The following is a 25,713-nucleotide window of genomic DNA, read 5'->3' as shown; positions in this document are numbered from 1 at the left end:
TGCATGCATATAAATGAGATTCTCATTTATATGTACTCTTATATGTTATTATTTTATAAAACGAGCCAGGCACCTGTGCTAAAACACAGTAGTCTAACGCCATTGCTTTCGTGCACCTGTTAAAACTCGATATATAAAACTAAATAATCATATGCATAAAGTGAAACTTCCCTGAATATAAAGTGAAGGATTATCTCGATATGGATTCTGTATGAAGACGTCATAGATTCCCATTTTGGCTATAATATTGGATATCTTGGGTCTTCAATAACAGATGTAGCTACGTTTCTGAAACCGGAAACTGATGAAGCCCTCAAAAGGAGGTAGCACTAAAAACCGACCAAATCCTTACACTGTCGGTGTTTAGACCGATATCGATAATTTGATAAAAATAAAACAGATACTGAAATATATTGGTTTATTAGATAAGCAAATCTATTAATGTATGAGATAATAATATCATTTACAAAAGTGAATCAAATTTATAAAAAGAATAATTTATTATCTACAGATGACTACTGCAGTAGATCTAAAATCGGAATAGACTCTAATATATTCTTACCTCTGGGTTATTTTGGCCCACTCCGCCTTTTTCATTTCTGCAGTTAAAGACGGGGCGAGCTTTCCCCTGAGGATTTTGGCAGAGTCCAAAAAAGACTCTGCCAAAACCTCCATCTCCCCATCCGTCCAGTTTGGCTTCCTCACTTTACGCTCGGCCATTAGGATTACCACGAGTAGACGACAAAAATACCGAAACGAAAGTAAGTAATGCGCAGACTCCGTTTATGTATCTATGGAAAAATATTATCTCCACCCAAAAGAGTTCCAGTCGTAAGTTACGTGAACGTCTACGTTTACTCTTACGTTTACGTCAACATTTACGACGTTTAGTGAAACTCAACTTAGGTAAACGTAAATAAAATCGTAACTTAGACTTACGTCTACGTTTACGTTTACGTCTACGTGTAGACTTACGACCTTTAGTGAAACTCAGTCCAGGTGTATACCCTGAATTTACAGCTAAATCCTATACTGTCCTATATTTATGTTAGTAACTTTAATTACAGGTAAATCCTAAAGTTTATATAATGTAATTGGTAACACTTGAAATCCTACAGAATAGCTCCATTTACCCTAAAATGGTACTTTGGGACATTGGAAGAGCATGATGGAGTCATGCTATCGTTTGATAAATACTATCAAATAAGAATTTGTATTCTGATATCATGTCTGATTAGACATATTTGTTAGAATGTAACTTAGACAGCTCTCAAACTGTAGTGGATAAAAGTATACTACTATTTGACAGAGACAGGAGTTCAATTCCTTCGTCAGAATACTTGTTCTATTGTCCAGATATTACAGGCCAGATTGGCACCGACATATGCCACCCCCATAGGGACACAACTTTCTGGTTTCACATTGAGGTGATCAGAGTGTTTTCTTATTTCATTACTGAAGTTGTCAGTGCAATATTTCCAATAAAATCATTGACCTTCTGGTATGACTGACCTTGAGAAGTGAGCAGTAGTACAGAATCCTTATGGATCTCCCTGTAAGTATAGTATAATTATAGTATAGTAGAATTTCTCAGGATGTTATCATAACCATATAGTTAATTGGACGTTGATGCCAAAGATGACCTGATACTCAGGATGATAACTACAGTATCAGAATGTTGAATGTTTATTCTATCATCAAGAAGAATACATTTTTGTAACATCAAATCAATGTACAATCAACTTTTAAATAAACAGTCAAGAATAAGAGTTATTATCAGTTATAACATGCACTGGAAAAATGTTGCCCTTTCACTGTGAGATACCAACCTTTTACAGATAATATAATCTAGCTCCCAACCTTATATAGAGTAATCTAGCTCCTAACCTGATATAGAGTAATCTAGCTCCTAAACTTATATAGAGTAATCTAGCTCCTAACCTGATATAGAGTAATCTAGCTCCTAACCTTATATATAGTTATCTAGCTCCTAACCTGATATAGAGTAATCTAGCTCCTAACCTTATATAGAGTAATCTAGCTCCTAACCTTATATAGAGTAATGTAGCTCCTAACCTTATATAGAGTAATCTAGCTCCTAACCTGATATAGAGTAATCTAGCTCCTAACCTTATATAGAGTAATCTAGCTCCTAACCTTATATAGAGTAAATCTAGCTCCTAACCTTATAGAGTAAATCTAGCTCCTAACCTTATATAGAGTAATCTAGCTCCTAACCTTATATAGAGTAATCTAGCTCCTAACCTTATATAGAGTAATCTAGCTCTTAACCTTATATAGAGTAATCTAGCTCCTAACCTTATATAGAGTAATCTAGCTCCTAACCTTATATAGAGTAATCTAGCTCCTAACCTTATATAGAGTAATCTAAGCTCCTAACCTTATATAGAGTAATCTAGCTCCTAACCTTATATAGAGTAATCTAGCTCCTAAACTTATAAAGAGTAATCTAGCTCCTAACCTTATATAGAGTTATCTAGCTCCTAACCTGATATAGAGTAATCTAGCTCCTAACCTTATATAGAGTAATCTAGCTCCTAACCTGATATAGAGTAATCTAGCTCCTAACCTTATATAGAGTAATCTAGCTCCTAACCTTATATAGAGTAAATCTAGCTCCTAACCTTATATAGAGTAATCTAGCTCCTAACCTTATATAGAGTAATCTAGCTCCTAACCTTATATAGAGTAATCTAGCTCCTAACCTTATATAGAGTAATCTAGCTCCTAACCTTATATAGAGTAATCTAGCTCCTAACCTTATATAGAGTAAATCCAGCTCCTAACCTTATATAGAGTAATCTAGCTCCTAACCTTATATAGAGTAATCTAGCTCCTAACCGTATAAAGAGTAATCTAGCTCCTAACCTTATATAGAGTAATCTAGCTCCTAACCTGATATAGAGTAATCTAGCTCCTAACCTGATATAGAGTAATCTAGCTCCTAAACTTATAAAGAGTAATCTAGCTCCTAACCTTATATAGAGTAATCTAGCTCCTAACCTTAATGAGTAATCTAGCTCCTAACCTTAAAGAGTAATCTAGCTCCTAACCTTAAAGAGTAATCTAGCTCCTAACCTGATATAGAGTAATCTAGCTCCTAACCTTATATTGAGTAATCTAGCTCCTAACCTTATATAGAGTAATCTAGCTCCTAACCTTATATAGAGTAATCTAGCTAGCTCCTAACCTTATATAGAGTAATCTAGCTCCTAACCTTATATATATATAGAGTAAATTTAACTCCTAACCTTAAAGAGTAATCTAGCTCCTAACCTTATATAAAGTTATCTTGCCCCTTAAGTTATCTTGCCCCTAACCATCCCAGTGCTAGGGTTATGAGCCCCTTCGAGTTGTTTATAACCCCTAACCATCCCAGTGCTATGGTTATGAGCCCCTTTAGAGTTATTTATAACCCATAACCATCTCAGTGATAGGGTTAGGAGCCCCTTTAGAGTTGTCTATAGCCCCTAACCATCCCAGTGCTAGGGTTATGAGCCCCTTTAGAGTTGTCTATAGCCCCTAACCATCCCAGTGCTAGGGTTATGAGCCCCTTTAGAGTTATTTATAGCCCCTAACCATCCCAGTTACAGGGTTAGGAGCCCCTTTACAGTTGCTTATAACCCATATCCACACACACATGCTTTTATCACCAATTGTTTCAACATTAAACATGCCACGTTGTAATCAGCCTGAAGATTTTTCACCTGATTAGTGGGAAACACTTGTTCAGTCTGTCATCCTATCCAGATCAGATCTGATTATTTTTTTAAGAATTATCAAAGTTACTGGGTGTGAATTTTCATATTCTTCATTTTGTTTGGTGGGTAGTAAACTAAATTGATAAATCATTCTGAGTTGATTGTATTTCATTGAAATTTAAAAATTATGTGTGGAAATGTATTGTAATGTGATAAGAATCAAATAACATGTGTAGCCAACCAAGAATGAATTGGTTTAAGGAAAAGATTTTAAAGGATATTTTTTGTTATTGAATAGTGTTGATTTAATCAGTAGTGTTATAGAACCACACTGTTAACACTGCCTTACAGTAGATTTATGTAGGTGTATTGTGTAAATGTAGATCATATCAGAGGTGTCAATTTTACATTAACTGGTCCTTCAGTTAATTCAACACAAGACTGCCGTCCCTATTAGTGCCATCTTTGGATGAGTAAGAATATTTCAATTAAAATCCAGTATCAGCTGCTCACAGTGGCTGCAGCTGTGTGTAAGGGGAGACCACTCCTGTCCAGAATTCAATCTTCCAGTAATCTGGAGTATACTGATGCTTTGGATCGACTGTCAACAAAATACAATGCACCTGCACCGTGATGATAAGAAGTTGTCTGTAGGCCAAATGTCACAACATGTACCAATATTCCCCTGTTTTTAAGTTTACACAAACTAACACTATACAAGATTCACGGGATCTGATTATAAAATTTACCAGAATATAAATATTTGTTTTAGTATAGTATTTCAGCATACAGGATTTCTTTACAGATAAATAGAACTTCAGTGCTTTGATCAGAGATATTTCTCTTCATGAAATATTTTATCAGCACTTTTTACCTTTGCATTTTCTGAAGTTCATACCTAAATGAACTTATAATCAAACAAATTATCTTTAGCTCTTTATGAATTGGCTTATATGTGCCTGACTCTGTTACATCAGTGTAATTACACCAGTACCATCAGTAGCCATGGAATAAACCCAGCACTAAGACTCTACCTCCTTCATCTCTTCCATAATCCTGGGGTGATCAAAATAGTTTTCAAGTTCACGTGTAGTCTTTGGAAGACTGTGTAAGTGGTTGGTAGACACTTCAACTTCTCCAATAACAACCATGGAACTGATGAGTATTTTATCATTTCTCAAATGCACCCCAGGGTCTCTGGTGGGTGCAAATACATGTATGTTAGAGTCTATGGAGGGTGTACATGTATGTTAGAGTCTATGGAGGGTGTACATGTATGTTAGAGTCTATGGAGGGTGTACATGTATGTTAGAGTCTATGGAGGGTGTACATGTATACCAAGGTCTATGGAGGGTGTACATGTATGTTAGAGTCTATGGAGGGTGTACATGTATGTTAGAGTCTATGGAGGGTGTACATGTATGTTAGAGTCTATGGAGGGTGTACATGTATGTTAGAGTCTATGGAGGGTGTACATGTATGTTAGAGTCTATGGAGGGTGTACATGTATGTTAGAGTCTATAGAGGGTGTACATGTATGTTAGAGTCTATGGAGGGTGTACATGTATGTTAGAGTCTATGGAGGGTGTACATGTATGTTAGAGTCTATGGAGGGTGTACATGTATGTTAGAGTCTATGGAGGGTGTACATGTATGTTAGAGTCTATGGAGGGTGTACATGTATGTTAGAGTCTATGGAGGGTGTACATGTATGTTAGAGTCTATGGAGGGTGTACATGTATGTTAGAGTCTATGGAGGGTGTACATGTATGATAGAGTCTATGGAGGGTGTACATGTATGTTAGAGTCTATGGAGGGTGTACATGTATGTTAGAGTGTATGGAGGGTGTACATGTATGTTAGAGTCTATGGAGGGTGTACATGTATGTTAGAGTCTATGGAGGGTGTACATGTATGTTAGAGTCTATGGAGGGTGTACATGTATGTTAGAGTCTATGAGGGTGTACATGTATGTTAGAGTCTATGGAGGGTGTACATGTATGTTAGAGTCTATGGAGGGTGTACATGTATGTTAGAGTCTATGGAGGGTGTACATGTATGTTAGAGTCTATGGAGGGTGTACATGTATGTTAGAGTCTATGGAGGGTGTACATGTATGTTAGAGTCTATGGAGGGTGTACATGTATGTTAGAGTCTATGGAGGGTGTACATGTATGTTAGGTCTATGGAGGGTGTACATGTATGTTAGAGTCTATGGAGGGTGTACATGTATGTTAGAGTCTATGGAGGGTGTACATGTATGTTAGAGTCTATGGAGGGTGTACATGTATGTTAGAGTCTATGGAGGGTGTACATGTATGTTAGAGTCTATGGAGGGTGTACATGTATGTTAGAGTCTATGGAGGGTGTACATGTATGTTAGAGTCTATGGAGGGTGTACATGTATGTTAGAGTCTATGGAGGGTGTACATGTATGTTAGAGTCTATGGAGGGTGTACATGTATCTTAGTCTATGGAGGGTGTACATGTATCTTAGTCTATGGAGGGTGTACATGTATGTTAGAGTCTATGGAGGGTGTACATGTATGTTAGTCTATGGAGGTTGTACATGTATGTTAGAGTCTATGGAGGGTGTACATGTATGTTAGTCTATGGATGGTGTACATGTTTGTTAGAGTCTATGGAAGGTGTACATGTATGTTAGAGTCTATGGAGGGTGTACATGTATGTTAGGATCTATGGAGGTTGTACATGTATGTTAGAGTCTATGGATAGTGTACATGTTTGTTAGAGTCTATGGAGGTTGTACATGTATGTTAGAGTCTATGGAAGGTGTACATGTATGTTAGAGTCTATGGAGGGTGTACATGTATGTTAGAGTCTATGGAGGGTGTACATGTATGTTAGAGTCTATGGAGGGTGTACATGTATGTTAGAGTCTATGGAGGGTGTACGTGTATGTTAGTCTATGGAGGGTGTACATGTATGTTAGAGTCTATGGAGGGTGTACATGTATGTTAGAGTCTATGGAGGGTGTACATGTATGTTAGAGTCTATGGAGGGTGTACATGTATGTTAGAGTCTATGGAGGGTGTACATGTATGTTAGAGTCTATGGAGGGTGTACATGTATGTTAGAGTCTATGGAGGGTGTACATGTATGTTAGAGTCTATGGAGGGTGTACATGTATGTTAGAGTCTATGGAGGGTGTATATGTATGTTAGTCTATGGAGGGTGTACATGTATGTTAGAGTCTATGGAGGGTGTACATGTATGTTAGAGTCTATGGAGGGTGTACATGTATGTTAGAGTCTATGGAGGGTGTACATGTATGTTAGAGTCTATGGAGGGTGTACATGTATCGTAGAGTCTATGGAGGGTGTACATGTATGTTAGTCTATGAAGGGTGTACATGTATGTTAGAGTCTATGGAGGGTGTACATGTTTGTTAGTCTATGGAGGGTGTACATGTATGTTAGAGTCTATGGAGGGTGTACATGTATGTTAGAGTCTATGGAGGGTGTACATGTATGTTAGAGTCTATGGAGGGTGTACATGTATCTTAGTCTATGGAGGGTGTACATGTATGTTAGAGTCTATGGAGGGTGTACATGTTTGTTAGTCTATGGAGGGTGTACATGTATGTTAGAGTGTATGGAGGGTGTACATGTATGTTAGAGTCTATGGAGGGTGTACATGTATGTTAGAGTCTATGGAGGGTGTACATGTATGTTAGAGTCTATGGAGGGTGTACATGTATGTAAGCTGTCTATGGAGGTTGTACATGTATGTTAGAGTCTATGGAGGGTGTACATGTATGTTAGAGTCTATGGAGAGTGTACATGTATGTTAGAGTGTATAGAGGGTGTACATGTATGTTAGAGTCTATGGAGGGTGTACATGTATGTTAGAGTCTATGGAGGGTGTACATGTATGATAGAGTCTATGGAGGGTGTACATGTATGTTAGAGTCTATGGAGGGGTGTACATGTATGTTAGAGTCTATGGAGGGTGTACATGTATGTTAGAGTCTATGGAGGGTGTACATGTATCGTAGAGTCTATGGAGGGTGTACATGTATGTTAGAGTCTATGGAGTGTGTACATGTATGTTAGAGTCTATGGAGGGTGTATATGTATGTTAGAGTCTATGGAGGGTGTATATGTATGTTAGTCTATGGAGGGTGTACATGTATGTTAGAGTCTATGGAGGGTGTACAGGTATGTTAGAGTCTATGGAGGGTGTACATGTATGATAGAGTCTATGGAGGGTGTACATGTATCTTAGAGTCTATAGAGGGTGTACATGTATGTTAGAGTCTATGGAGGGTGTACATGTATGTTAGAGTCTATGGAGGGTGTACATGTATCGTAGAGTCTATGGAGGGTGTACATGTATGTTAGAGTCTATGGAGGGTGTACATGTATCTTAGTCTATGGAGGGTGTACATGTATGTTAGAGTCTATGGAGGGTGTACATGTATGTTAGAGTCTATGGAGGGTGTACATGTATGTTAGAGTATATGGAGGGTGTACATGTATGTTAGAGTCTATGGAGTGTGTACATGTATGTTAGAGTGTATAGAGGGTGTACATGTATGTTAGAGTCTATGGAGGGTGTACATGTATGTTAGAGTATATGGAGGGTGTACATGTATGTTAGAGTCTATGGTGGGTGTACATGTACGTTAGAGTCTATGGTGGGTGTACATGTATGTTAGAGTCTATGGTGGGTGTACATGTATGTTAGAGTCTATGGTGGGTGTACATGTATGTTAGAGTCTATGGAGGGTGTACATGTATGTTAGAGTCTATGGAGGGTGTACATGTATACCAAGGTCTATGGAGGGTGTACATGTATCTTAGTCTATGGAGGGTGTACATGTATGTTAGAGTGTATGGAGGGTGTACATGTATGTTAGAGTCTATGGAGGGTGTACATGTATGTTAGAGTGTATGGAGGGTGTACATGTATGTTAGAGTCTATGGAGTGTGTACATGTATGTTAGAGTCTATGGAGGGTGTACATGTTTGTTAGTCTATGGAGGGTGTACATGTATGTTAGAGTCTATGGAGGGTGTACATGTATGTTAGAGTCTATGAGGGTGTACATGTATGTTAGTCTATGGAGGGTGTACATGTATGTTAGTCTATGGAGGGTGTACATGTATACCAAGGTCTATGGAGGGTGTACATGTATGTTAGAGTCTATGGAGGGTGTACATGTATTTTAGAGTCTATGAGGGTGTACATGTATGTTAGAGTGTATGGAGGGTGTACATGTATGTTAGAGTCTATGGAGGGTGTACATGTATGTTAGTCTATGGAGGGTGTACATGTATGTTAGTCTATGGAGGGTGTACATGTATGTTAGTCTATGGAGGGTGTACATGTATACCAAGGTCTTTGGAGGGTGTACATATATGTTAGAGTCTATGGAGGGTGTACATGTATGTTAGAGTCTATGAGGGTGTACATGTATGTTAGAGTGTATGGAGGGTGTACATGTATGTTAGAGTCTATGGAGGGTGTACATGTATGTTAGAGTCTATGGAGGGTGTACATGTATGTTAGTCTATGGAGGGTGTACATGTATGTTAGAGTCTATGGAGGGTGTACATGTATGTTAGAGTCTATGGAGGGTGTACATGTATGTTAGAGTCTATGGAGGGTGTACATGTATGTTAGAGTCTATGGAGGGTGTACATGTATGTTAGAGTCTATGGAGGGTGTACATGTATGTTAGAGTCTATGGAGGGTGTACAGGTATGTTAGAGTCTATGGAGGGTGTACATGTATGTTAGAGTCTATGGAGGGTGTACATGTATGTTAGAGTCTATGGAGGGTGTACATGTATGTTAGAGTCTATGGAGGGTGTACATGTATCTTAGAGTCTATGGAGGGTGTACATGTATGTTAGTCTATGGAGGGTGTACATGTATCTTAGAGTCTATGGAGGGTGTACATGTATGTTAGAGTCTATGGAGGGTGTACATGTATGTTAGAGTCTATGGAGGGTGTACATGTATGTTAGAGTCTATGGAGTGTGTACATGTATGTTAGAGTCTATGGAGGGTGTACATGTATGTTAGAGTCTACGAGGGTGTACATGTATGTTAGAGTCTATGAGGGTGTACATGTATGTTAGAGTGTATGGAGGGTGTACATGTATGTTAGAGTCTATGGAGGGTGTACATGTATGTTAGAGTCTATGGAGGGTGTACATGTATGTTAGTCTATGAGGGTGTACATGTATGTTAGAGTCTATGGAGGGTGTACATGTATGTTAGAGTGTATAGAGGGTGTACATGTATGTTAGAGTCTATGGAGGGTGTACATGTATGTTAGAGTGTATGGAGGGTGTACGTGTATCGTAGAGTTTATGGAGGGTGTACATGTATCTTAGTCTATGGAGGGTGTACATGTATCTTAGTCTATGGAGGGTGTACATGTATGTTAGAGTCTCTGGAGAGTGTACATGTATCTTAGTCTATGGAGGGTGTACATGTATCTTAGTCTATGGAGGGTGTACATGTATGTTAGAGTCTATGGAGGGTGTACATGTATGTTAGAGTCTATGGAGGGTGTACATGTATGTTAGTCTATGGAGGGTGTACATGTCTCTTAGTCTATGGAGGGTGTACATGTATACCAAGGTCTATGGAGGGTGTACATGTATGTCAAAGTCTTTGTTGTACATGTGTCTCTAGGTCTATGGAGGGTGTACATGTGTCTCAAGGTCTGAATGATGTACATGTGTCTCGAGGTCTTTGAACAGTATACATGTGTCTAAAGGTCTGTGAACAGTGTACATGTGTCTCGAGGTCTGTGAACGGTGTAAGTCTGGAAGTCTATGAATGGTGTACATGTGTCTCGAGGTCTGTGAACTGTGTACATGTTTCTCGAGGTCTGTGAACAGTGTACATGTGTCTAAAGGTCTTTGAACAGTGTACATGTGTCTCGTGATCTATGAACAGTGTAAGTCTGGAGGTCTATGAATGGTGTACATGTGTCTCGAGGTCTGTGAACTGTGTACATGTGTCTCGAGGTCTGTGAACAGTGTACATGTGTCTAAAGGTCTTTGAACAGTGTACATGTGTTTCGTGATCTATGAACAGTGTAAGTCTGGAGGTCTTTGAACAGTGTACATGTGTCTCGAGGTCTATGAACAGTGTAAGTCTGGAGGTCTATGAATGGTGTACATGTGTCTCGAGGTCTGTAAACAGTGTACATGTGTCTCGAGGTCTGTGAACTGTGTACATATGTCTCGAGGTCTGTAAACAGTGTACATGTGTCTCGAGTTCTGTTAATGGTGTAAGTCTCGAGGTCTGTAAACAGTGTACATGTGTCTTGAGATTTGTGAACAGTGTACATGTGTCTCGAGGTCTGTAAACAGTGTACATGTGTCTCGAGGTCTATAAACAGTGTACATGTGTCTCGAGGTCTGTGAACAGTGTACATGTGTCTCGAGGTCTGTGAACAGTGTACATGTGTCTCGAGGTCTATGAACGGTGTAAGTCTGCAGGTCTATGAACAGTGTACATGTGTCTCCAGGTCTATGAACAGTGTAAGTCTGGAGGTCTATAAATGGTGTACATGTGTCTCGAGGTCTATGAACGGTGTAAGTCTGGAGTTCTATGAACAGTGTACATGTGTCTCGAGGTCTGTGAACAGTGTACATGTGTCTCGAGGTCTATGAACAGTGTAAGTCTGGAGGTCTATGAACAGTGTACATGTGTCTCGAGGTCTATGAACGGTGTAAGTCTGGAGGTCTATAAATGGTGTACATGTGTCTCGAGGTCTATGAACGGTGTACATGTGTCACGAGGTTTATGAATGGTGCACATGTGTCTCGAGGTCTGTGAACGGTGTACATGTGTCTCGAGGTCTATGAACGGTGTAAGTCTGGAGGTCTATAAATGGTGCACATGTGTCTCGAGGTCTGTGAACGGTGTACATGTGTCTCGAGGTCTATGAACGGTGTAAGTCTGGAGGTCTATGAACAGTGTAAATGTGTCTCGAGGTCTGTGAACGGTGTACATGTGTCTCGAGGTCTATGAACGGTGTAAGTCTGGAGGTCTATGAATGGTGCACATGTGTCTCGAGGTCTGTGAACGGTGTACATGTGTCTCAAGGTCTGGGAACAGTGTAAGTCTGGAGGTCTATGAATGGTGCACATGTGTCTCGAGGTCTGTGAACAGTGTAAGTCTGGAGGTCTATGAATGGTGTACATGTGTCTCGAGGTCTGTGAACAGTGTAAGTCTGGAGGTCTATGAATGGTGTACATGTGTCTCGAGGTCTGTAAACAGTGTACATGTGTCTCGAGGTCTGTGAACTGTGTACATATGTCTCGAGGTCTGTAAACAGTGTACATGTGTCTCGAGTTCTGTTAATGGTGTAAGTCTCGAGGTCTGTAAACAGTGTACATGTGTCTTGAGATCTGTGAACAGTGTACATGTGTCTCGAGGTCTGTAAACAGTGTACATGTGTCTCGAGGTCTATAAACAGTGTACATGTGTCTCGAGGTCTGTGAACAGTGTACATGTGTCTCGAGGTCTGTAAACAGTGTACATGTGTCTCGAGGTCTGTGAAGGGTGTAAGTCTGGAAGTCTATGAATGGTGTACATGTGTCTCGAGGTCTGTGAACAGTGTACATGTGTCTTGAGGTCTGTGAATGGTGTAAGTCTTGAGGTCTATAAACAGTGTACATGTGTCTCGAGGTCTGCAAACAGTGTACATGTGTCTCAAGGTCTGTAAACAGTGTATCAAAGTGTACATCAGTGATATGCTCATTGCTCTCTATGATATTTCCCGCTCCCTTATAATCAGATCTATAGACATGTTTCAGATAGCACTGTTTTAAAAGACATTTCTAAATCAATTCTTACTGTTCTGTTGATGTCAGGTATTGATTATTGTTCTTTGACAGATTCATCGTGGGATCAATGTTTATGTTGACATCTTGTACAGAGGCAGTCAATATATGATACATATTCAAGGTCTTGGAAACCAGATGGCATATTGTATATGAATAATATTTGAGCTTAGTGGACTGAATGTTATGATACTAGAGACAGTACAGCTTTGATAAAGTTGATAAACACACATGGCTACAGAACTGATGGGCTATACAGGAGGTACCCAGGGAACTGACAAAAGGGGTTATGGGGATTATTTTATTTTTATTATCAAATGTTCGATGTTTTTCATGGGCTTTGTGAGATAGTCACGTAATGTTTATACATGAGTGCATACATGTACATCTGTTCATGCATGTGCATTGCATGATGAGGATCTACTAATGGTGTTAGACTTTTAGCCGTGAAATAAATGGGACATTCTATTAACTATGACTTGATATATCTTATACCCAGTACTGATGTATCGTTATTGCGACCAAACATTCAGAGTATGTGGGTTTTGGTACTCTCCTAGCTGGTACTTATTTTCTTGTGTCTGTTTTCCTTGTTTTTCATCCACATTCACCATGTAGTTCTTAAAAAGAATTCTCACAATTATCTGGTAAATTGCATAGTAATTCTCAGTGGAGAGTGCAATTCTCAAGGTGGAATTTCTCAGAGAGTAATTCTCAGTGAAGAAACTCTTAGAGGGGAGAATAATTCTAAACAGTAGAAAGTAATTCTCAGAGGTATTACAATTTATTAGTAATCAGATGGGACGTATATTAGTACTCGGAGGAGAGTATAATTCTAAACGGTAGAAAGTAACTAGAGGGGACCAAACGTCTTGAAGTGGAACATGTACCAATGCCAATTCACACATGCAATCATTGATGAGTTTGTGTTTGTAGCTGTGAAGCTGTCTTTTAGGCTTTATCAAACATACATTTGTACATGTAGTATTTGCAGACTGATTGACTGTGATGAAGCTGTATAACCTATCTCCTATCTGAAATGTAACGGTGTGGAGTGGACCCTTGATCTCTGGGTGTGAAGAATGAATCAAGTTTTTCTTAAATGGTGCGGATTGTTGGAAAAACTTTATAACTTGACAGAAGATAATGAAATTAACGGCTAGAAGTTAACTCTAACATTATCATTCTTTAGATTGGACACCCAACATGGCTGCCACAGCCTTCGATTACCTCACATAACCTTCAACTTATGCTTGATTATATTATATTGATTGTATATATGGTGTCTAGAACTCTAGGTATCAGATTTGGAAAGCATCTTCAAGAGTAGTTTTTGGTACATTTGTTAGAGTCATTATTAACTTTGTTATCTACTGCTGTGATTTTTTAGGTCATCTGACCCGAAGGGTCAGGATGACCTATAGCCATCGTGCTCCGTCCGTCGTCGTCCGCCGTGCGGCGTCCGCCGTGCGTAAACTTTTCACATTTCAATCTTCTTCTCAAGTTCCACCAGTGGGATTAAGCTGAAACTTGCCAGAAATTTTCTTGAGATGGCCTTTACTAAGTGTTGTTATTTATCGGGTCGGCCAGAAATCCAAGATGGCCACCATGGCAACCATCTTGAAAAAACATTTTAAACTTCTTCTCCAGTTCCACTGGTGCCATTGAGTTGGAAATTGGTGAGGATTTTAAGGAAGGAGTGCCAAAAAAGTGTTAATATTTTTCTGCCTCGTCAAATCATTGACTTGGCAGCCATGGTGGCCATTTGTAACATGATTATCCAATCATGGTTTTCCTTAACAATGCCTTTTTGAAACTTCTTCTCAAATTCCCCCAATGGGATTCAGCTGTTACTTACCAGAAATGATCCTGAGATGGTCCTTACCAAGTGTTGTTATTTATTGGGTCGGTCAGAAATCCAGATAGAAATAGATATGTGATTGGCTCACATTCTGGTGGTGATGACTAGAGATATGTGATTGGCTCACATTCTGGTGGTGACTAGATATGTGATTGGCTCACATTCTGGTGATGACTAGTGATATGTGATTGGCTCACATTCTGGTGGTGACTAGTGATATGTGATTGGCTCACATTCTGGTGATGACTAGTGCTATGTGATTGGCTCACATTCTGGTGGTGACTAGATATGTGATTGGCTCACACTCTGGTGGTGACTAGATATGTGATTGGCTCACATTCTGGTGGTGATGACTAGAGAGATGTGATTGGCTCACATTCTGGTGGTGACTAGATATGTGATTGGCTCACATTCTGGTGATGACTAGTACTATGTGATTAGCTCACATTCTGGTGGTGACTAGACATATGTGATTGGCTCACATTCTGGTGGTGACTAGTGGTATGTGATTGGCTCACATTCTGGTGGTGACTAGACATATGTGATTGGCTCACATTCTGGTGGTGACTAGTGGTATGTGATTGGCTCACATTCTGGTGGTGACTAGATATGTGATTGGCTCACATTCTGGTGGTGACTAGATATGTGATTAGCTCACATTCTGGTGGTGACTAGATATGTGATTGGCTCACATTCTGGTGGTGACGAATGATATGTGATTGGCTCACATTCTGGTGGTGACTAGTGATATGTGATTGGCTCACATTCTGGTGGTGACTAGTGATATGTGATTGGCTCACATTCTGGTGGTGACTAGTGATATGTGATTGGCTCACATTCTGGTGGTGACTAGAGGTATGTGATTGGCTCACATTCTCGTGGTGACTAGTGATATGTGATTGGCTCACATTCTGGTGGTGACTAGACATATGTGATTGGCTCACATTCTGGTGGTGACTAGAGGTATGTGATTGGCTCACATTCTGGTGGTGACTAGTTGGCTCACATTCTGGTGGTGACTAGTGATATGTGATTAGCTCACATTCTGGTGGTGACTAGTGATATGTGATTGGCTCACATTCTGGTGGTGACTAGTGGTATGTGATTGGCTCACATTCTCGTGGTGACTAGAGATATGTGATTGGCTCACATTCTGGTGGTGACTAGACATATGTGATTGGCTCACATTCTGGTGGTGACTAGTTGGCTCACATTCTCGTGATGACTAGTGATATGTTATTAGCTCACATTCTGGTGGTGACTACTAGAGATATGTGATTGGCTCACATTCTGGCTCACATTCTGGTGGTGACTAGTTGGCTTACATTCTGGTGGTGACTAGAGATATGTTATTGGCTCATATTCTGGTGGTGACTAGTGGTGTGTGATTGGCTCACATTCTGGTGGTGACTAGTGATATGTGATTGGCTCACATTCTGGTGGTGACTAGACATATATGATTGACTCGGATTCTGGTGATGACTAGTGCTATGTGATTGGCTCACATTCTGGTGGTGACTAGTGATATGTGATTGGCTCACATTCTGGTGGTGACTAGTGATATGTGATTGGCTCACATTCTGGTGGTGACTAGACATATGTGATTGACTCGACATTCTGGTGATGACTAGTGCTATGTGATTGGCTCACATTCTGGTGGTGACTAGTGATATGTGATTGGCTCACATTCTGGTGGTGACTAGTGATATGTGATTGGCTCACATTCTGGTGGTGACTAGTGATATGTGATTGGCTCACATTCTGGTGGTGACTAGACATATGTGATTGGCTCACATTCTCATGGTGACTAGAGGTATGTGATTGGCTCACATTCTCGTGGTGACTAGTGATATGTGATTGGCTCACATTCTGGTGGTGACTAGTGGTATGTGATTGGCTCACATTCTGGTGGTGACTAGTGGTATGTGATTGGCTCACATTCTGGTGGTGACTAGTGGTATGTGATTGACTCACATTCTCGTGGTGACTAGAGATATGTGATTGGCTCACATTCTGGTGGTGACTAGACATATGTGATTGGCTCACATTCTGGTGGTGACTAGTTGGCTCACATTCTCGTGATGACTAGTGATATGTTATTAGCTCACATTCTGGTGGTGACTACTAGAGATATGTGATTGGCTCACATTCTGGCTCACATTCTGGTGGTGACTAGTTGGCTTACATTCTGGTGGTGACTAGTGGTATGTGATTGGCTCACATTCTGGTGGTGACTAGTGATATGTGATTGGCTCACATTCTGGTGGTGACTAGTGATATGTGATTGGCTCACATTCTGGTGGTGACTAGTGATATGTGATTGGCTCACATTCTGGTGGTGACTAGTGGTATGTGATTGGCTCACATTCTGTCTGTCTGTCTGTCTGTCTGTCTGTCTGTCCCGTCCGTCCGTCCGTCCGTCCGTCCGTCCGTCCGTCCGTCTGTTACCCTCTGTTTCCATGCAATAACTGCAGCAAATGTTAACAGATTTTCTTCAAACTTGATAACAAAGTTAAATGCCTTATGGGCTCAGCCAAGTTTAATTGCCATTTTTGCCGGACTTTATTTGACAGAGTTATATGGCCCCCTTGTTTAACTAAAATCATTGTTTTCTGCTGTTTCCATTAAATAACTCCCAAAAAATTATTGTATTATCATCAGAATTAGTAACAGAGATATCGTCCCTTGATTTATGAGAAACAATGTTATATGCTGTTGAATAACTCTCCTAAATTATTTTCCCTAAGTCTTCAGAATTTAATGTATTAAGGCCTCAGCCAAATTCATGATAAGGTTTGGTAATTAATGGTAGATGAAAAGAGAAATCTTGCAATGGTGTAATTGTCAGTCTAACAGAGGGATATAAATTCCGTGAGTTTGCTCCTTCATTATTCCTTCCTATTATACATAGGTAGGACACGGATATGACATTCATTATTACATATGTTTAAAGTAAAATATGACAAATAGGAAGGGTTTTTTTTTACCTTAAAATTAGACCTTAATGTAATGGATGGACAGGGAGTATACATCCTGAGTTGTGACAGGCCTGCTGGTAATACATCACTATGGACATATTGATAAACAGTCTCCACCAGACAGGGATTTTATCAGTGAGTTAAAGGCACTCTGTTCCTGGTCTCAGAGCCTATCTGACAGCTGGAATGTTACTCACTGGACACTGGTCAGAGTGGTTTGAGACTGATAGGGAGTTTGCTGACTTGTTTATTTTGTCAAGTTTTAAATTATCAAAACTCCAGGGTGTGTCTTACAACACATCTCAGCTGCTGTATCATGTTCATACATGGTGTGTCCATTCAGTGACCAGTGTCTGGGATTTTGATGCATGAAGGTTCCTAGGATATCAGGGATATAGGTCCTAGGATATCAGGGCTATAGGTCCTACGATAAAGGGGATATAGGTCCTACGATATAGGGATATAGGTCCTACGATAAAGGGGATATAGGTCCTACGATAAAGGGGATATAGGTCCTACGATATAGGGATATAGGTCCTATGATATAGGGGATATAGGTCCTATGATATAGGGGATATAGGTCCTATGATATAGGGGATATAGGTCCTATGATAAAGTGGATATAGGTCCTATGATATAGGGGATATAGGTCCTACGATAAAGGGGATATAGGTCCTACGATAAAGTGGATATAGGTCCTATGATATAGGGGATATAGGTCCTATGATATAGGGGATATAGGTCCTATGATATAGGGGATATAGGTCCTACGATATAGGGGATATAGGTCCTATGATAAAGTGGATATAGGTCCTATGATATAGGGGATATAGGTCCTACGATATAGGGGATATAGGTCCTACGATATAGGGGATATAGGTCCTATGATATAGGGGATATAGGTCCTATGATATAGGGGATATAGGTCCTGTGATATAGGGGATATAGGTCCTATGATATAGGGGATATAGGTCCTACGATATAGGGGATATAGGTCCTATCATAAAGGGGATATAGGTCCTATCATAAAGGGAATATAGGTCCTATGATATAGGAGATATAGGTCCTATGATAAAGGAGATATAGGTCCTATGATATAGGGGATATAGGTCCTATGATATAGGGGATATAGGTCCTATGATATAGGGGATATAGGTCCTATGATATAGAGGATATAGGTCCTATCATAAAGGGGATATAGGTCCTATGATAAAGGGGATATAGGTCCTATGATAAAGGAGATATAGGTCCTATGAGGATATATATGTCCTATGATGTAGAGGATATAGGACCTATGATATTTTCATGTGACAAATGGTCCGGTAAATCTAAATCAGACTTGCAGTATTGTTTCATCATTTTCCCATCTATTATTCACTCCAGGATAGTATTAATTAGTGGTATCAATTAGGTGATATTAAAAACATCAATCTTTTATTGTCAATGTCTCTGAATGCTAATATTATAATCTGAACAATTCTAAATATCACCCTATTTAACTTGGCAATCATTTACAATTGTTTTTGTTTCTTTTTATCATGTCTTTTCATGTCTTCATCTTTTCAGCTGAGATCATCTTCAGATAACAAAGATATTATGTTTTGGACCAGTTCACAGTTTGGTTTGAGTATGGTCTCTAATGCATTAAGACATGTATACTATACTTCTGTTGTTGGACTGTTACCAGACGTTTCATACTTATCTCTCATGCATCTTTCCAATATTGTTAAAAAAAATCATCTTGCATGTATAGCAAATTCCAGATTCTCAACATGTGTCTCAAACTGCAGAATGAGGAAAACACACTTGTTTTTTAAACAAATCTGCATGAATAGACAGTTGTTCTTTGTGGTTTTTAGTTTCAACAGATACTGCAAATGTTCTGGTAACATAACCTCTAAGTCGGATGTGATAAATTAGTTTTGGTTTGTCTGGTTTATCCAAATATTAAAATGTATTACAGACAGGGTTTTAATCTTCTGAAAACAAAAACCACATTATGAAGGGTAGTGTACTTACTGTGTAGAGCTATTGTAATCGGCTGGAAATGATAAAATATCTGACCGGGACACTTATGTCTTATCAAGATGATGAGGGACCCTGATCAGTATTTATCATTGTGATGAGGGACCTCTCGTCAGTTCACTTTACTACCAACACAAATATCCACAAGGCTACTGCTTTGATAAGCTTTCATCTTATTTCAAAATGGCATGTTGTGTTAGCCAGATGGCCCCTTTTTACCAGGCCGAAACAATGAAATCATACATAGAAATGCTTTAATGGGATTTTCTGTGTGGTAAAACTAAATCTCTTCCTTAACTTTTTCTCAATCAAATTTTATTCATACAAACTGTTATCTGTTTTGTTACGGTACTACAAAAAACATAACAGTAAAGACAGTGCTGTTTGCTTTCTATTTCAGTTTCTTGGTTCTTATCCAAGTCATCAGTTTTACCTCCTCCCACTCCATCCCTCCCCTCATCCCCTCACTAATATCTCTCACATTCATCTTTGGGGAGGAGTCCTCATTTTGAACCACAATTCACTTACAATTTAAAGCTACCAGTCAAACTGTTTTATAGTGTTGAATAGGTGTGTAGCATGCTACAGATACTTGTGGAACTTTAAACATCTAACTTATGTCAGTTGTTGACCTGTGACTGTGACCTTGAAGTTGACCTTGGAATTACAGCATAATACATGGAGCCTACCTCTAGGATAATTTAAAGGTTAAAAAAAGGACTTTGAAATATATTAAATGTTTATTGTACCAATTAATTCCTGTTTCTCTAAATTAGTTGTCAGCAGTTTTGTGGTCAGAAAACTGACCATCCACATATGTGGGCGATAAAAACTTTATGATGTGCGGTTAAGGAAGTGAAATGTGTGGATTAATCTGCCTGTTTGAGGTGTAGGAGGTGTATCTGTATTTACCATGGATGTTCCAGATTTGAATGATAACTAGTGATCTGGACAGTCAATAAACATGATAAGTGTGACTTTACTGACCTAGAGGTTATTACACACAACTTTTGTCTACAGAGGAAAGTTGTCAGAAAGGCCATAAACACTTCATTGAGACTCACTGCTGTGTATATAAGGTCCAACTGTCACGGATTGGCTGTCAGATCTGTGGCCACTGGCTAACCAGAGGTTATAGTTCTTACATTTTTTGCCTTGTGTAAGATTGTATACCTCCCTCTATATACCTGTGAGTTAACCTCCCTCTATATACCTGTGAGTTACAGACATACCTGTGAGTTGTAGACCCGTGGGATGTTCTCTCTGTGCTGGGATAGGTATGTGACCCCAGATGCTAGGGGGGAGGATGATGATGGTAGGAGATGAAGCTGGGATCAGTTCAGCGATATATATACACTGTACACTTTTATCATATTTCCTTCCCTTTGGATTACCACTGGACATATCTCAGTGAAGTTCTCTGGATCGTATACAACTGGACAAATATCTTTCTTGAAAGTTTTCCAAAATGATAGACTTGAAAAGTGCCATTCCTAGAAGGAAAAAAGTCAGACAAAAATTGTAAGTACAAATGTAACTTATTTACTGCCTGAAATGGAAGGTTTCAAACAGATTTGAAGTTGTTTTTAATTCATATCTAGCATGTAACAATAGTGATAAAAAAAAGTGAAAAACTATCAGAAATCAAGAAATTTGATAAAAATTAATGTGTTTACATCAATGTAGCTGGATGGTGGTCACAGTAAGCAAGTTGAGTGTTACAATAAAAGAGCCCCGTGTTATGCAGGTGAAGATGTTGCAATAAACAAGTGGCCTTCTCTGGAGGTAAATGTCGTCACAATAAACAGGTGTCCTTCTCTGGGGGTGAATGTCATCACAATAAACAGGTGCCCTTCTCTGGAGGTGAATGTCATCACAATAAACAGGTGCCCTTCTCTGGAGGTGAATGTTGTCACAATAAACAAGTGGCCATCTCTGGAGGTAAACGTTGTCACAATAAACAGGTGCCCTTCTCTGGAGGTGAAGGTTGTCACAATAAACAGGTGCCCTTCTCTGGAGGTGAAGGTTGTCACAATAAACAGGTGCCCTTCTCTGGAGGTAAAGGTTGTCACAATAAACAGGTACCCTTCTATCATATATAGCAGGTGAATGTTGTCACAATAAACAGGTGCCCTTAAATACATGTAATTCTTTATTTTATACAGTAATAACATGTACATTGTATTTGTTCATTAATACTTTTTTTATTCCTATGAAATCAGTATGAAATGTAGCTGAAAGTAATGCTATCTTACAGTTATATGATGTTTAGTTATATCTGGGGCCTGTCTAGGAGAATTCCTCAGAATTACAGTTATACCTGTACTCCCCTGAGGTGTGTGTCGTTATCCAGGTAATCACATGATAGGTAGGTAATGATGGACACCTTTATTGAGATTTGGTGATAGATTGTCTGACCAATATGGGAATGTCCACAATGCCCCAGTAAATATTTCTGGACCCATCAATTATTTCATAAAGATAAAATAAACCAGGTAAAATTGGTACATAATGTTTGCATGTTTGAAGGTGTAACATGTAACATGGAAAACATCAGGATACATAAAGTCACACTTTAATAACTCAGAATAGGGAGTCTCTGTTACACATGTCAGTGGTTGTGTTTGAAGATTCAGTAAATAAGAGATCCCATGTCCTCTTTTTACCAGGCTAAAATGGCTATAACATACTCTGTATTTGTTTCTATAGTTGTGTTTGTATGTTGATATGATTGAAATGAGAGCTAGATTTATGGGGACATGAGAGGATTAAATACAGTCTAATGGTAAACACTGCAGCTATAATATCAAGTGGTCTCCATTTCCAGAATCTACAGTTTACAAAGAAGAAACAAATGATAAAAACAAGCCCTGTGTAGAATTTGTCACACAATCAAATTAAGGCTTTTAATCTGTAAAAATGTGAGAAATAATCCCCAAAAATATGCAGGTGTTATTTGAAGGGAAACTTGTGAGAGAGCTTACTACTGTTACATAGCTATTTGTAAGATAAAGCATATTCATTCTCAATAGAAGGCCATTCCAATTTGGCTTCATCCATCAGGGGTTGGCCAAAAGTTGTCAAATTGACTGATATTTCAAAAATCTGCTTCTGAAGTCCCAGATATGGCAGACATATATACTCTTCATGGATGGAAGGTTCTTAATGTGCTTTATCAAAATAGTAAAATTCATAGCCCCCTTTGTGTTACGTTCCCTCTGGGGTGGGGCTAAATTTTGCTATGGTTTATATAAGAAACTCACATATTTTAGCGTAATTTGTTTTGTTTTCATTAGAAATTGGTTAGCGCTGGTCAGGGATAACTTTTCTCAATGACATATGTTATCAAAGAATGTCAAGGTCGAATGCCTTGCTATAGGGTAAAAGAAACTCAAAAATAAAAATCTCAAATTGAGTAATTTTTTTAATGGCATGTGAAAGAACATTAACCACTAAAACAGAATAAGTTTTATGATTATCAGATGAAAAATGATAGAGATATGGCACTTTGAAAAAAAGACGAATTGTTTTCCCGCCGAAATTCAAAAGGTTTCTGCTCTTTTATCTATACACAAGAAGGCTTAATTGATGGTTGGCACTTCAGTAGCATGCATGACTTCATTCAAGGTCACAGGGATCAAATGATGAAAATTAAAAAAAAAAAATCATACTGATTTATTCGGGTCACATTTTTATAAACCTGCTCTTCTGAAAATGTGTGCAATGTTTCAAGGTAAAAAATCATCAAAAGTAGAGCAAATATGGCACTTTGAAGAATGGTTTCCTGCCAAAATTCAAAATTATTCAAAAATTGCAATTCAAATGTTTTTCTTTCATTACTGTGACACATATACACTTGATATTAAATTAGCACCACTACAGCAAGAGTTACTTGCTGCAATAGTTATGCAAACAGTTGACCTTGACCAACAAAATTCAAGGTCACAGTAATCAAATGACAGGAATTGAAAATAAAACAAAGAGAAAACAAAGGTAAAACATATATGAAAGCGTCCGTCAGATCAATAACATGTCGGAGATCATGTCCTAGATGTAAATCCCATGTTTTGGGAAACTCGATCTTCTCACAACCCAGATTTGGTAGAATCAAATACTCTTCATTGATAGAAAGGTCTTAAGGTGATTTATCAAAATTGTAAATTTCATGGCCCATAGGTTTTTATGTTTCTCCCTGGAGAGGTGCTAAACTTTTCTATAGTTTATGCAGGAAAATCAGATTTTTAATGGAAATGATTCAGATTGGATTAGAATTATGAGGCAGGATTATGGAACTATACTACCATTTACATAGGAACTGTTTAGAAATACATTGTAAATACATAGAAGATAGCAATATCCTTACATGTAAGATTCTGGTGACTTTTATTTTTTTTTATTATATGACCATCTGATTTGTTTCAGCAGAATCTGTTCTCCACTGTATATGTCTACCTAATCTGACTACCCTATGGACGTCAGCCCAACACTACCAGGCTATATAGTATTGACTAATCTGACTACCCTATGGACGTCAGCCCAACACTACCAGGCTATATAGTATTGACTAATCTGACTACCCTATGGACGTCAGCCCAACACTACCAGGCTATATAGTATTGACTAATCTGACTACCCTATGGACGTCAGCCCAACACTACCAGGCTATATAGTATTGACTAATCTGACTACCCTATGGACATCAGCCCAACACTACCAGACTGTATAGTATTGACTAATCTGACTACCCTATGGACATCAGCCCAACACTACCAAGGCTATAGAGTATTGACTAATCTGACTACCCTATGGACGTCAGCCCAACACTACCAGGCTATATATAGTATTGACTAATCTGACTACCCTATGGACGTCAGCCCAACACTACCAGGCTATATAGTATTGACTAATCTGACTACCCTATGGACGTCAGCCCAACACTACCAAGGCTATAGAGTATTGACTAATCTGACTACCCTATGGACGTCAGCCCAACACTACCAGGCTATAAAGTATTGACTAATCTGACTACCCTATGGACGTCAGCCCAACACTACCAGGCTATATAGTATTGACTAATCTGACTACCCTATGGACATCAGCCCAACACTACCAAGGCTATAGAGTATTGACTAATCTGACTACCCTATGGACGTCAGCCCAACACTACCAGGCTATATAGTATTGACTAATCTGACTACCCTATGGACGTCAGCCCAACACTACCAGGCTATAAAGTATTGACTAATCTGACTACCCTATGGACGTCAGCCCAACACTACCAGGCTATATAGTATTGACTAATCTTACTACCCTATGGACGTCAGCCCAACACTACCAGGCTATAGAGTATTGACTAATCTGACTACCCTATGGACGTCAGCCCAACACTACCAGGCTATATAGTATTGACTAATCTGACTACCCTATGGACGTCAGCCCAACACTACCAGGCTATATAGTATTGACTAATCTGACTACCCTATGGACGTCAGCCCAACACTTCCAAGCTATATAGTATTGACTAATCTGACTACCCTATGGACGTCAGCCCAAAACTACCAGGCTATAAAGTATTGACTAATCTGACTACCCTGTGGATGTCGATCAGCCCAACACTACCAGGCTATAGTATTGACTAATCTGACTACCCTATGGACGCCAGCCCAACACTACCAGGCTATATAGTATTGACTAATCTGACTACCCTATGGACGTCAGCCCAACACTACCAGGCTATAAAGTATTGACTAATCTGACTACCCTATGGACGTCAGCCCAACACTACCAGGCTATATAGTATTGACTAATCTGACTACCCTATGGACGTCAGCCCAACACTACCAGGCTATAGAGTATTGACTAATCTGACTACCCTATGGACGTCAGCCCAACACTACCAGGCTATATAGTATTGACTAATCTGACTACCCTATGGACGTCAGCCCAACACTACCAGGCTATATAGTATTGACTAATCTGACTACCCTATGGACGTCAGCCCAACACTTCCAGGCTATATAGTATTGACTAATCTGACTACCCTATGGATGTCGATCAGCCCAACACTACCAGGCTATAGTATTGACTAATCTGACTACCCTATGGACGTCAGCCCAACACTACCAGGCTATATAGTATTGACTAATCTGACTACCCTATGGACGTCAGCCCAACACTACCAGGCTATAGAGTATTGACTAATCTGACTACCCTATGGACGTCAGCCCAACACTACCAGGCTATATAGTATTGACTAATCTGACTACCCTATGGACGTCAGCCCAACACTACC

The 25,713-nt window shown here is 39.2% G+C and overlaps 1 protein-coding gene across 13 annotated transcripts in view; it reads left to right on the top strand.

Moving 5' to 3' along the window:
* Positions 1–25,713, top strand: part of LOC117328000 — a 199,750-nt gene that overhangs the window by 40,542 nt on the left and 133,495 nt on the right. Inside the window, exon 1 of one of the 13 annotated variants that reach the window (XM_033885300.1) lies at positions 20,607–20,942. The exons of the other annotated variants lie outside the window; for them this stretch is intronic. Coding sequence (XP_033741191.1) covers positions 20,890–20,942 — 53 coding nt within the window. The 5' untranslated portion in view covers positions 20,607–20,889. Of the gene's footprint in view, positions 1–20,606; positions 20,943–25,713 lie in introns of those variants that run through there. 13 annotated transcript variants of the gene reach the window in all.

The sequence above is a fragment of the Pecten maximus genome, chromosome 5, assembly GCF_902652985.1.
Source record: "Pecten maximus chromosome 5, xPecMax1.1, whole genome shotgun sequence".
Classification (NCBI taxonomy): domain Eukaryota; kingdom Metazoa; phylum Mollusca; class Bivalvia; order Pectinida; family Pectinidae; genus Pecten; species Pecten maximus.
This window is presented reverse-complemented; position numbering and strand designations above follow the sequence as displayed.